This window comes from Pipistrellus hanaki (assembly GCF_964339955.1).
Source record: "Pipistrellus hanaki genome assembly, chromosome: 5".
NCBI classification, from domain to species: Eukaryota; Metazoa; Chordata; class Mammalia; order Chiroptera; family Vespertilionidae; genus Pipistrellus; species Pipistrellus hanaki.
The window spans coordinates 24,786,477-24,799,800 of record NC_140507.1 but is presented as its reverse complement, the minus strand read 5'-3'; the positions used below and the strand labels follow the sequence as shown (position 1 = coordinate 24,799,800).

General features: G+C 37.8%; 1 protein-coding gene across 1 annotated transcript in view; it reads left to right on the top strand.

Moving 5' to 3' along the window:
- The window catches only part of NDFIP1 (Nedd4 family interacting protein 1), a 40,404-nt gene that overhangs the window by 13,807 nt on the left and 13,273 nt on the right, over positions 1–13,324 (top strand). The window contains exons 2-4 of the mRNA XM_084885020.1: positions 4,849–4,939; positions 8,569–8,699; positions 12,395–12,482. Of these exons, the coding sequence (XP_084741146.1) occupies positions 4,849–4,939; positions 8,569–8,699; positions 12,395–12,482 (310 nt within the window). The remainder of the gene's footprint in view (positions 1–4,848; positions 4,940–8,568; positions 8,700–12,394; positions 12,483–13,324) is intronic.

The following is a 13,324-nucleotide window of genomic DNA, read 5'->3' as shown; positions in this document are numbered from 1 at the left end:
GATTCTTTAAACTGTTATGTAGCTAAAACATCATATATTTATTTCTAATAGCAACAGTATAGTTAGGCTCCAGAGGAATGTAGTAAGGAGGAAAACATCCATTATTTTAGGTGTGCTCTGTGTATTTCATAGGCAAAATCTAAAAGGCAAAATATTATTATCACCTTTTTGTAGGTAAATATTAAACAGTAAATCGAGGTTGATCAAGGCCAAGAAACAATATCAGATTGTGATAAAACTAAGGTGGAACATGAATAAGTTTTAGGGTTCTTCCGGGGAGCCATGACAGAGTCTGCTCAGAGTAAAGAGAGGGGCACCAGGAAAGTGGGAGTGAGTCTCAGTCTAGGGCCCCAAGGAATTGTACGATCATTGGATTATTCCTATCTCAGCAATGGATATATGGCTAGTTATAGGTAGTTTTGTACTAAGCTTAGTACTTTATATGGTATGTAGGTAATTGTATAATTCTTTTTTGGGGAAAAAGCCATTTTTACTTATTTAGAGATCAATAAAATTGATCAAACTTGTTAAAAAAACAAAAACATGACATAAAAGAATCCAGCCCTCAACATGTATTTATTATCTTCATTGTTAATAAATAGCACATAGCAGGAAGAGAGCAGAAGGTCCCACCACTTTTCAAAGCCTCTCGCAGGATCTCCTGCAAACCAGGATTCTGTGACAGTAGGTTGTGCTCAGGCTCCCACTGACCCAGTTGATAGAAGAGACGGGGTATCTTTCCAACACCAGCCCCACAGTGACAATGCGATGATTTTCTGAGAAGTTCAGTGGAGACTGAAGATCCCTGAGCCCCAGGGATGTGGCAGGGAGGACTACACAGGAAGAGTTCTCAGGGACAGAAAAGGGGAACCTCAAAAATACATTTGGAACTAAATAACCAATTTTATAGCCTTGGCGGTAAGTCCCTCTCCAGTTCTAGCGCACATGTGCCCCGCCCCTCCACCCCTCGTCAGTGTGCCTGACTTGTTTAGCTGGGAGAGGAATAAATAATGGCCGAAGATGTCCCCAGAGTCTAAAGAGATGTATACTTAGGGATTCAGTTGTTTAGCAAGTTATTTTCCCCCGGATGGTGGTGACCAAATACTTGTTGAAGATGATTGTCTCTTTTCCTCCCACACTGTAGTAGTTTCCTCCCACACATTTCTTGACAGAGCCTACATGTATCACCAGCATTATAGAAAACATGTCGATGCAGTCAAGTTCTGGATCTTTCCAATATGGGGAGCCTCTGTAATCAGAGTGGGTGTTTTTTGTCGTTTTCAGTTGAAAATAATATTAGTATATGATTCTAAAGTGGTGAATTTTAATGGAGCAAAAACCGTCACCTATAAATGTTTCTTTTTTGCTCACCAAAGAGAAAATGGGGGTTTCTGTGACGGTTGGAATTTCTTTGCTCTGTTATCTGTTACTCTGGTGTGGGATGATCAAATTTCTCATTTTCAGGTTGCTAGGAAACAGGCAACCTATCTTATAGATACTGACATATTAGACCTTTTTATTCTTTGGACCTCTGTAATTTCTTAGAATTGCCATGCTTCCTTTCAAAAACCTAAATTATGCAAAGGCAACATGATTATGTGACCAAGCTCAGGAAGTATAAAACAAGTCAAAGATATCAAGCTATGTTTAAAGAACATTACTAGATTTAAAAAACATTACTAGCCGAAATCGGTTTGGCTCAGTGGATAGAGCATCGGACTGCGGACTGAAAGGTTGCGGGTTCAATTCCTGTCAAGGGCATGTACCTTGGTTGGGAGCACATCCCCAGTAGGGCGTGTGCAAGAGGCAGCTGATCGATGATTGTCTCTCATCGATGTTTCTAACTCTCTATTCCTCTTCCTCTCTGTAAAAAATCAATAAAATATATTAAAAAAATAAAAAAAAATTACTAGCTACAGTATATTAAGGCAATATTCTTGAAAAGTCCATATTTGCCTCTGTTTTTGCAGCAGACTTGCTTTTTAAAAAAGATATATTTTTATTGATTTGAAAGAGGAAGGGAAAGGGAGAGAGAGATGGAAACATCCGTGATGAGAGGAACCACCAATGGGCTGCCTCCTGCATGGAAGGATCAAGCCCACAACCCTAGCCTGTAGTAGTGACTGGAATTGAACCTGGGACCCTTCCGTCCACAGGCTGACACTCTTCCCACTGAGCCAAACCTGGGTAGGGCAAGACTCTTATTTTGCAACATTCCTAGGACACAAAGTAGGAGTCGGCTGAGAAGACCCTGTGTAGAGCTTCAGATAATGTTAAAAGTATTTCATGTGAGCCCTGCCTGTGGCTCTGTGATCATGATTAGAGTCCTGGGTTTCAGGTTTGATCCCTAGTTAGGGGGAGTGTAGAAGGCAGCCGATCAGTGATTCTCTCTCATCATTGATGTTTCTATCTCTTTCTCCCTCTCCATTCCTCTCTAGGGGAGGGAGGGATAGTATAACAAGTGAACCATGGCCCCAGGAACTCTATTTAAAGAATTTACTGACTTGGTGTCCTAGGACTATTGGCATTACTATAGCTATTTTGCCCATATGTTTTCCTTTATGCATCATAGTGATCGGTTGTTCTGCAGATTGGTCAATTTGCATATTATATTACCCTTTTATTTATAAGGATTATTTTTGTCATTTAGAAAATTATACAAGTGACAAAAGGAAAATTTATCTTAGGTTACAATATAATTACTTTGGGAATGCTTTAAGTTTAACATTAGATTACAGGGGTTTAAAAAATGTGATCAGATGGTAAATGTTGATGGAAATTTGATACAGAAATTCATTTGAAATTGAATGCTTTGTAGAATCAGAAAAGTTTTGTGGTCTTCCGATTTTGAATAGTATAGGGATTAGAGACTGAGATGGTTAGTTAAAAATGTAATGAATTAAGGAGCTCTACTTCATGTTATGATAGGTCAGCCAGGGGTCTTCAAACTGCGGCCCGCAGAGGAGTCTGATCCGGCCCGCCAGGTTTTTTGGGCAGTGAGCGCAGCCGAGGTGTTACAGTAGGAATTAGTAGTTCATATAGTCCGGCCCTCCAGCTCTCTGAGGGTCCGTGATCTGGCCCCCACTTTAAAAAGTTTGAGGATCCCTGGGTCAGACTCTCTATTTTTCTCTCTCAATTCAAGATAGAGTTCTTTGTAGCAGTTAGTTTAGAACAGGGGTCTTCAAACTACGGCCCGCGGGCCACATGCCGCCCGCAGAGGAGTCTGATCTGGCCCGCCAGGTTTTTTGGGCAGTGAGCGCAGCCGAGGTGTTACAGTAGGAATTAGTAGTTCATATAGTCCGGCCCTCCAGCTCTCTGAGGGACCGTGATCTGGCCCCCACTTTAAAAAGTTTGAGGACCCCTGGTTTAGAAGCTGTGTATTTTCCCAGTGACTTAGTTGGCAGTATGTATTATGATGATACACAGCTCGGATGCAGAACCCCCAGTGAGTACTCTGTTATTACTTTACAGATTGATTCCCATTCTCAGCCAGTTTATCTTTTAAATGAGCTGTAGTCTTTTGTCACACTGGAAAAATTAAAACAAATGTCTTTGTTCAATGAAGATGAATTGGGTAAACTATCCATATGGCAATGGCAGGAATTCACACTTTCAGTGTAAGTTAAATAACTGCAGCTGCAGATTTGACTAGTGAGAAAATGGTTAGATGAATTGACAGAGGTTATATGTATAATTATGTAGAATTTTATATTTTAAGATCTAATTTCCATGCCTAAACTGAATATAATGGTAAACCTTAGTCTGTGTGATTTGTCTTTGTCTTAACATTACTTTTATACTAGAAGCTCGGCGCACGATATTTGTGCACTTGGAGGTGGGGGGGGGGGGGTCTCTCAGCTAGGCCTGCACCCTTTTGGGGTGTCCAACTGATGGCTTAATCGGTCAGTCGGACATCCTTAGCATCCTGCTATCTTTGCTGCGCTTGCTAGCCATCAGCCTAGCTTCTGGCTGAGCAGAGCTCCCCCTGTGGGAGTGCACTGACCACCAAGGGGAAGCTCCTGAGTTGAGCATCTGCCCCCTGGTGATCTTATGCATCATAGCGACTGGTTGTTCTGACGATTGGTCATTTTTCATATTACCCTTTTATTATATAGAATTATTTTTGTCACTTAGAAAATTATACAAGTGACAAATGTTCATTGCAAAAAGTTAGATGTATGTATAATAAATATTCCTGTGATCACATGACTTGGAGATAAACAGTGTAAGCGGTAGATATCTATCATTCTAGACCTCCTTTCCATTAACTATCTTTCAAAGCCAAATTGTATGATGTATACTATTTGGTAAATTTAGTGTGTTTGTTTATTTATTTATTTATTTATTTATTTTTTATGTAATAGTATTTAGAGTGAATATCTGTTTGAGCCATCAAATTTTCTTCGTTTTCATTTTTATGGCTGCTTAGTAAGCTTTTGTGAAATGAACTGTAATTTATTTAATGTTTCCCATGATTGGAATTTAGGTTGTTCCTAATTTTTGCTGCAATGACATTTACAGGGTTAAGCAGAAGTAGGTTTATAGTTGTTTGTAAGGAAAATAAGACAATTAGTAAATAATGATACAAGAATAAACTCTTGTGTTATGAATACTCACAGCTATAAACCTATTTTTGCCCTTCTCTGTATATAAATCTTTTTGCCTCTGTCTGATTATTTCCTTAGGATAAATTTCTGGGAGTGGAATACTTTGTAAAGGATTTGCACATTTTAAGACTTTGGAAACAAATTGCCAACTAGCTTTCCAGAAAGGATATTCCAGTTTTAAGGTTGTTCTTCTCTGTCTTACTGGTTTTATATTGAATTAAAATGTGAAATTTTTATTTAGTTGCAGAATGTGGAAGAGCCTGCACAGCTGGAACAGGCCGCATGTGATGCTCCTCCTCCTTACAGCAGCGTCTCCCCGGAGAGTGCAGTAGGTAGGTCACGGGCCGGATGACCACTGAGCTCTCGGAGTGCACTTAGCCATAGAATTGTCTAGTATGTGTTATTGGTGTTTACCTTTGCTTCAGCTTTCTTTAAATAGTCTTTGAAATTATATTTAGTTTGTAGCTTGAGTGGAAAAATACTAATGTTACTGTTCTGAAAAACAGGTCAAATCCCATTTTATTTTGGAACTCAATTTCATTCCAACAGACTCTTAATATAAAAGAAGTAGAAATTTAGGAACCAGGTACATTACCTAAGTTCTGTTCTTTTTGTAGTTTCCTTATTAGCTATTTTGCTCTTTTGTGATTGTAGTACCTATGGTGTAGAATATAGTGTGTTACATTCTTTTATGCTAGTAAATTTCTTAATTAAAAACAAAACAACTAGAAGGCTCCTAACTCATTCTCTTCCTCATGGTTTAAATGTTCCTCATAGTTTCCGCCTTCCTTAATTAACCTTTCATCTTCCCACATTATGTCAGATTATCTTTTTAATTTTCATATGTTTGTGTAGAAGGGATAGGGAGGAAGGAAGAAAAAAATCTCATTAGTTGACAACTTTTGGTAGGTAACTAGAGCTTTCTGATAACTGCTTTTATTGTTGAATGTTGACCACTTTTAATGAAACCTTTTCCATATTTTCTAAAATAGAATTGAGGCAAGTACATGCCCATGGTGCCACAACTCAACCCAACTCACTCTGGGCGGATAGGCAAGTTGAAGACAGCATTCATACCAAACAAACAGCCTCAGATCCTTTCAGTACAGCACCTCAGGCAGTTGTCATCAGTTGATGTGAGATTAAATCTTTTGGTAGTCTCTGTGGCCGGAGGTTGCCATTGTAATTAGAGGATCATAGAAAGTTTCTCACCTCTATTCTGGCTTCAAATTCTGAACCTCATCATCTTGAATTAGTTAAGGTATTTTTATTTATAAGTTTCTGAAACTAAATAATAATGCTAACATGGTTTTGTAAGAATTCTAGGGTGTCTTGTGGAATCAAATTAAGACAACAGCAGCAAGACTTGGGAAAGAATTGCAGTGCTAGTCCTTATTCACTCATCTCTGATTAGACCAGCAGTTGCCAACCTTTTGGACCTCACAGACCACCAGTTGTCCGTGGACCACCAGTTGGCGACTGCTAGCCTAGACTATCAGTACTGGTCTTCCATTAAATACATTCATGAAAATTCCAACTGATAAATAAGAAATTGGATTTCTGTTTTATTAATGATAAAAGTTCTTCATTTTTATAGGGGATAATTTTTCTTGAACATCTTAGGTTCTATTTTGTATACTTTTATTGTTGATAGTATTACAGATGTCCCCCATTTCCCCCATAACCATTTTAGATAGAAATCTTTTTCAAACACTTCTTTCCCTTATTCACTGGCATTTCATATTCTTTTTTTCTTCTTCTTTTTTTAAAAATATTATCTTTATTGATTTCAGAGAGGAAAGGAATAGGGAGAGAGAGATAGAAACATCAATAATGAGAGAGAATCATTGATTGGATGCCTCCTGCATGTCCCCTACTGGGGATCAAGCCCTCTACCTGGGAATGTGCCCTTGACTGGAATCGGACCTGGGAGCCTTCCATCCTCAGGTTGACGCTCTATCCATGAGCCAAACCACTAGGGCTGTTTAAAAATTTCTTTATGGTTTAGGGATTACAACAAAAACAATCTCTGGAAGGTATTCTCTTCTGTACTCTAGTGGTGATTCCTTTATTCACTGGGATTTGTAGAACTTTTGACTCAAGAGCCTAATTCCTCCCTGGTTTGTCAGATATCATCTCCTTTTGCTTTTAGCATGAGGTCCTCAACCTATTTCTCTTGTTTTTGTTAATCTTGCTGTGGGCCTCAATAGCAAATAACCAAAGTTCCTAAGATTGGGCATAAAGAAAGAAACTTTAGAATAAGGCCTGAAGAGTTCTCTCCTGAATAAGGTCTTTGGGTTTTGTGGCATTTTAGCCAACTACAGAGGCCTTAAAAAACAACATAAAACAAAACAAACACTTATGTTCTAAGGTCTCTATGAACTCTTTTAGTTCCAGGTCAGGGAAATAGTTTTTAGAGATCATAAATTACTCAAGACCATTTTTAAATTATTTATGAAATAAGGTCTCTCTCTCTCTCTCTCTCTCTCTCTCTCTCTCTCTCTCTCTCTCTCTCTTAAAGGAAATTTTATTAATGGCTTAAATAGCCTTCCACCATTTGTTAAATTAACATGGCTTATTTTTAAGATAAGTGTGAACTGTGTGGAGTTAGTCCATTTATGAGAAAAAAGAAACAGAAAGCAACACCCATTTTGGAGGGGGGAGAAATAACAAAGCAATGTTTTGTATATTCACTTTACCTATTTTAATTTGTGATAGATAAAATTTAACAGTAAAAAATAAAATACTGGATTTTTTTGGTACTAAATAAACTTGAAAAGATTGTCATTAAATTTTTCATGGAAATTTAAAATTATATGAGATCTATATGGATGGATTCCATTTTTAAAAAATCTTTTGAAATAGGGAAATTTAAATGTTCTTGTTTTTCCTCAACTTAAATAGTAGATATCAATATTATTTTTGTGTTAAAAATTACTCTGGCAGTGGCTAATTCAAACTGTACATTTCTGTTTGTGATGTGACTTTAGTATGATTTGATTTAAAAGTAAAAAGAAATTTGATAGGAAGTTGTATGGAATATTTTATAATATATACATACACATGTGTATATGTATACATGCATCTATCTATCTATCTATCTATCTATCTATCTAAAAGCCTATTGTGCAGTAGCTACGACATTGACCACCAAGGGGCAGACGCTCAACACAGGAGTAGAAACCACAGGCATGGAAACATGGAACAGACTGATGAATCTCAGAGAGAGAAGGGGGGAGGGTGGAAAGAGATTAACCAAAGATCATACATTCATTCTAGAGGCCTATGCCTTCTCGCAATCCAGGACCCCTTGGGGGATGTCGGACTGCCAGTTTCAGCCTGATCCCCACAGGCCAGGCCGAGGGATCCCATTGCTGCATGAATCTGTGCACTGGGCCTCATGCATACATATATTTATGTATGTATGTTAAATAGTTATTTTGACTTGGGGAAAAAAACACCCAAGTTTCTTAGGTGGCAGATTAGTTTTAACACATTTTCCTGTGTTTATTTCTAAAAGACTTGATCTTTTACTTTTCCCATTTACATCTGCATTTCACCTGAAGTTGTTTTTTCTTTCTTTTTAAAAATATTTTTATTATTGATTGTAGAGAGGTAGGGAGAGGGAGAGAGAGATAGAAACATTAATGATGAGATGGAATCATTGTTCGGCTGCCTTTTGTTTGCCCCCTACATATTCCCTGGCCAGGAATCCCAGCGATGATCTCCTGTTTCATAGGTTGATACTCAACCACTGAGCCACACCGATTGGGCTAGAAGTAGATAAATTTACAAATCATTCTCATATTCTTATATTTGTCTATATCCATCTCTTGATTCAATTATGTACATGTGCTCTTAGAGGAGTGCCTGTTTTTTATTGCCAAAGTTAGTGAAAATCTTTTTTCCCCCCTCCGTTCAGCTAATCATCAGATAATTGTAACTTCCTTTAATTCTGCAGTGTATTTTGACTACAAAGACGAGTCTGGGTATCCAAAGCCCCCATCTTACAATGTGGCTACCACACTGCCCAGCTATGATGAAGCTGAGAGAACCAAAGCTGAAGCTACTGTTCCTTTGGTTCCTGGAAGAGTAAGTCCATGGGAATCAAGTTATTTTCATTATTAGCCACTTTGATTTATTACTTACAATTGTATTGATTAGTAAAAGTACAACTAGTTTTTAAAAACAAGCATATTTTCTTTGGGGATAATAAACTCTTATCTTTTCCTGAAAATGGTAAGGTAAAAGCTATAAATGAAAAGAAAATTACTAGTTAAGCCAGCTCATTTTCTCTGTATCTTTACTACTATCATCACTTTTTCAATTCTCCTGGGATGGCTGAAGTGCCTTGGAGCAGGAGCTGTTTTAGGAAATATACTGACTTCCCTTGCTTCTGCATACTTCAGTTTTTGGTGTTAGGTAGGTAGCTGTTGGGGAGATCTATGGAGATAATGAATAAGTGCAATCCTTGTGTCACCAGTGCAGATGACAGCATCTGTAGGGCAGTAGTGAATTCAGACCCCATCTGACCTGTTAATTAACGAGAGGGCTGGTGGGTGCGATAAAAGCCAGCCCGAGATTTGGGGGCACCCTTGGTTCTTGATGTCAGACTTGTAAATGATGTAGATGTGGTTTAAATATCCATCTAGGTTGAAGCTGGTACAGATAGGGCCTTGGGATATTGAGACAATGGGAAGCAGGATCCAGTCTCCAGGAATGTGGGTGATCAGGACTTTAGACTAGTTCTGGCAGGAAACTAGAGTGAAAGATGAGAAAGAAGGGAAGCTCAGTCTGGGTAACACAATGCACAACCCCTAGAAGTTCAGGCCTTAGGGTAGGGAGCTGTTTACAGACCATATCTTTAGGGATGGGCTCCTAAAACCCCTACTTGGCAGAAATAATAGTTTTTATAAGCTAATTAGGCTGATTCTGCATGGTGATGTGCATTCAGTTCTTGTAGGTGCCAGGGAAAAAATACCTCCTGAAGCTTGCTGTCTTGAGGACAAAACAATCTTAATGTAACTTCTGTTCATTGGAAACAAACAACATGATTGATTCTATGTTTGGTGCTTTCATACAATATTTTGTATATTGTTTCCAGTCCTCTCACTAACATCACAGAGTAGGAATTACTAGTATACTATCCCTATTTTACAGATATAAAAACTTGAGTACTATTTGCCCAAAGTCATATAGCTAATAAGTAACATAGATGAAAGCCAAACCCAGATATTCTAGACGCCAGAGTCCTTGTATGTACGCTGAAGACCTGTGGGAATATATGGCAACTGTCCGATGGAAATAGACCAAGAGACTAGAGCTGACTAATCAGAGAACTCTTTAGAATACTTTTATTTCACAAGTGTACATACATATTTAGGAACATCTTTTTTTGTTTTTTAAATATGATTTTATTGATTTCAGAGAGGAAAGGAGAAGGAGAGAGAGATAGAAACATCAATGATGAGAGAGAATCATTGATCAGTTGCCTCCTGCACACCCCTCACTGGGGATCGAGCCCGCAATCCAGGCATGTGCCCTGACGGGGAATCGAACTTTGAATTCAGATTCCATCTCTCTGCTTTTACAATGGCATTCTCCTGGTTCATAAGTCGATGCTCAACCACTGAGCAATGCTGACTGGGCAAGGAACATCTTAAAGAGTTTTCTTATTCAGCAAACCTATATAGAGCACTTCTTTTTTTTTTTTTTTTTTTTTTTTTTTTTTAAATACAATGTACTTGCTGTGCATGTTGAGATGGGTAGATAGAAAGCTTTGTATAAAGCAGTGTCCATGCCAAGAGCTATAAATCCATCTGGGAAAAAGACACCCCCCTTTACCCCCCAATACCCATATCTAAGCAGCAGCACAGGAGCAATGAGCATAAGCACTGTGCCTTTTTATTGTGTGATTATGGGAAGATGGAATTTGAAATGTGCCTTGAATTTTTTAAAAAAATATATTTTATAGATTTTTTACAGAGAGGAAGAGAGAGGGATAGATGGTTAGAAACATCGTGAGAGAGAATCATCGATCAGCTGCCTCTTGCACACCCCCTACTGGAGATGTGCCTGCAACCAAGGTACATGCCCTTGACCTGAATTGAACCGAGACTTTTCAGTCCGCAGGCCGACACTCTATCCACTGAGCCAAACTGGTTTCGGCTGTGCCTTGAATTTTAAGGAAGGCATTCCAGAAGGAAAAGCCCAAGCCGCAGATGTAAATTCAGCCAGGTACAAGGCAGGTTCTGTGGATTTAGTCATTGGTTTTGCTTGAGAAAGATTTGTAAGTTGTAGAATCTTCTGAATACCAAGGCTGAGGAATTTAGACTTATGGGCAGGTCACACAGAATCCTTTATAGTTTTGAACAGGTTATGATCAGACCCGTATGATTTTTAGAAACATTATCCTGGCAACAGTTGGTGAGGTTACATCCTGATAAACTCATTGATGGTTGAAAATATTGTAAGTTAAAAATACATTTAACACACTTAAACTACAAACATCCTAGTTTAGCCTAACCAGTTTTTATTAATGCATATCACTTTCACACCACCGTATGGTTGAAAAATTGAAAGTCAGACTATCATGAGTTCACTTCCATGTATTTTTGTAGCATGTATATCTTTGAGTAATTATGCAAAAAAAAAAAAAAAATTAGTTTCTAATTTGGCAAAGCCTTTATTTATCCTGCTAATATGAAGTCAGAATACTGGGTATTTAGTATTTAAAAACATAAAATAAAAAACACAATCTTATAAAAATTTTAAACAATAGAGGAAACATGTTAAGTTAGAAATGGAAGCTGCCACTGAGCCTTCCCTTTTCTTTATGTCCAACTCCCCCAGGGAAGCACTTGTTGTGGGTTTCCAAGCTCCTTTTCTGTGCAGAGAAAGTTTTGATTGCCCCTCAAGTTTTTTTGTTTGTTTAATTTGAGGAAACCTTACTGGCTTTGTACAAGTCCACCACTTTTACTGTTAAGCCTATATTCACTTATTTTTCAATGTCTCAACACATACTACCTCAGTTGAAAAGGTAGGCTATACAGTATGTTGGTGTCAATGTTGATCAAGATTATGTTCCTTCTAGACCTGCAATATTATGTTTTCATGTTAGGATGAAAGATATATGATCTGCCAATAAAATTGTAAGTGAGGTTGTTTCAGACCTAGATTCCCACAGAAATGATTATGGAGCTGAGCAATGGGCAGCCCTATAGACTCTTCATGTATGATGATGCCATCCTTCCCCCCCATGTCAGTCTCATAAAACACCTGAGCTACTCAACTGTATCTCTTCCATAGGCCCTGGATTACTGACATTCTAGAATGTAAGCCAGATGTATAAGTAAATGTTCTCTTTTTAAAAGACACACACACACACACACACACACACACACACACACACACACGGAACTTTGTAAAGTTTTATAATTTTTGAAGTATATTGTTAAATAACTTGGGTTATAAAATGAAAGAAAAAATCACTTAGGAAACTGGAGATGGAAGAAAGATTTGTTCTTTAATTATATCTTACTCTTAGTTCTCTTTTTAAAATTTAGTTTTATTGCAGTAGCATCAGTTTATAACATTATGTAAGTTTCAAGTGCAAAATGACATTTAAAAACCATACTGATCCTTAATGCTCATAGTTTTGAATTGAGCCAAAGCAGTAAGTTTTCTCCTTGGTACTACTTTTGTCCCTCTCTCTTTTTCTAGATGTCTTTCCTTTGCCTAGAAATAATTCATTGTGCATTTACCTTATTCTTTTTCTTTTCATGTAGGATGAGGATTTTGTGGGTCGGGATGATTTTGATGATGCTGACCAGCTGAGGATAGGAAACGATGGGATTTTTATGTTAACTTTTTTCAGTAAGTACATACACATAGCAGAGCCACTTCCCACAGACTGGACGGAGTACTTTGGATTATGGGTGAATCTGAATGAATTAAAATAACTAGTGGAACTAATATTGGTGCCTTTTACTGAAATGTCAGAGCTTAGTACACTTTTATATTAATATCCTTTCTCTTTGTCTTCTACTATATGTATTTCTATGGAAAATATTAAAATAATTAAAGTGGTTATGGGGCTGTTGCATTTATGCATGAGCCACATTCATCTTTCTGGTGTGCAGGGCCCCTAAGCCTTGCTCTTACTTGTACCTGACCTGTGCCTTTGTCTGATGAATTTTTAAAATATATATATTTTTTATTGATTTTTCGCAGAGAGGAAAAGAGAGGGATAGAGAGTTAGAAACATCGATGAGAGAGAATCATCGACCAGCTGCCTCTTGCACACCCCCTACTGGGGATGTGCCCGCAACCAAGGTACATGCCCTTGCCTGGAATCGAACTGGGACCTTTCAGTCCGCAGGCCGACGCTCTATCCACTGAGCCAAACTGGTCCTGGCGAATTTTGTTTTTTGTGAGCTTTTATTTTCTAACAGATCAGTCAGCATGATTTTTGTCCTCTTAATGTTTTGCATTTATCTTTTCATGTGCCTCACTTAAAGTGAGCGACCTTATTTCTTTTATTTGTTGTATTAAAAATATATGAAGGAAATGCAGTGCTTTTAAAGGTGACGTTATGTAAACTATCAAAATTTATAGAAACAGGAAGATGAATGTCTTGAATCAAATTACTTGGGAGCATTAATTTAATGTTTAAGGCATTTATTTTATTTACTGAAGTCTAAAACATACAGCAAAGT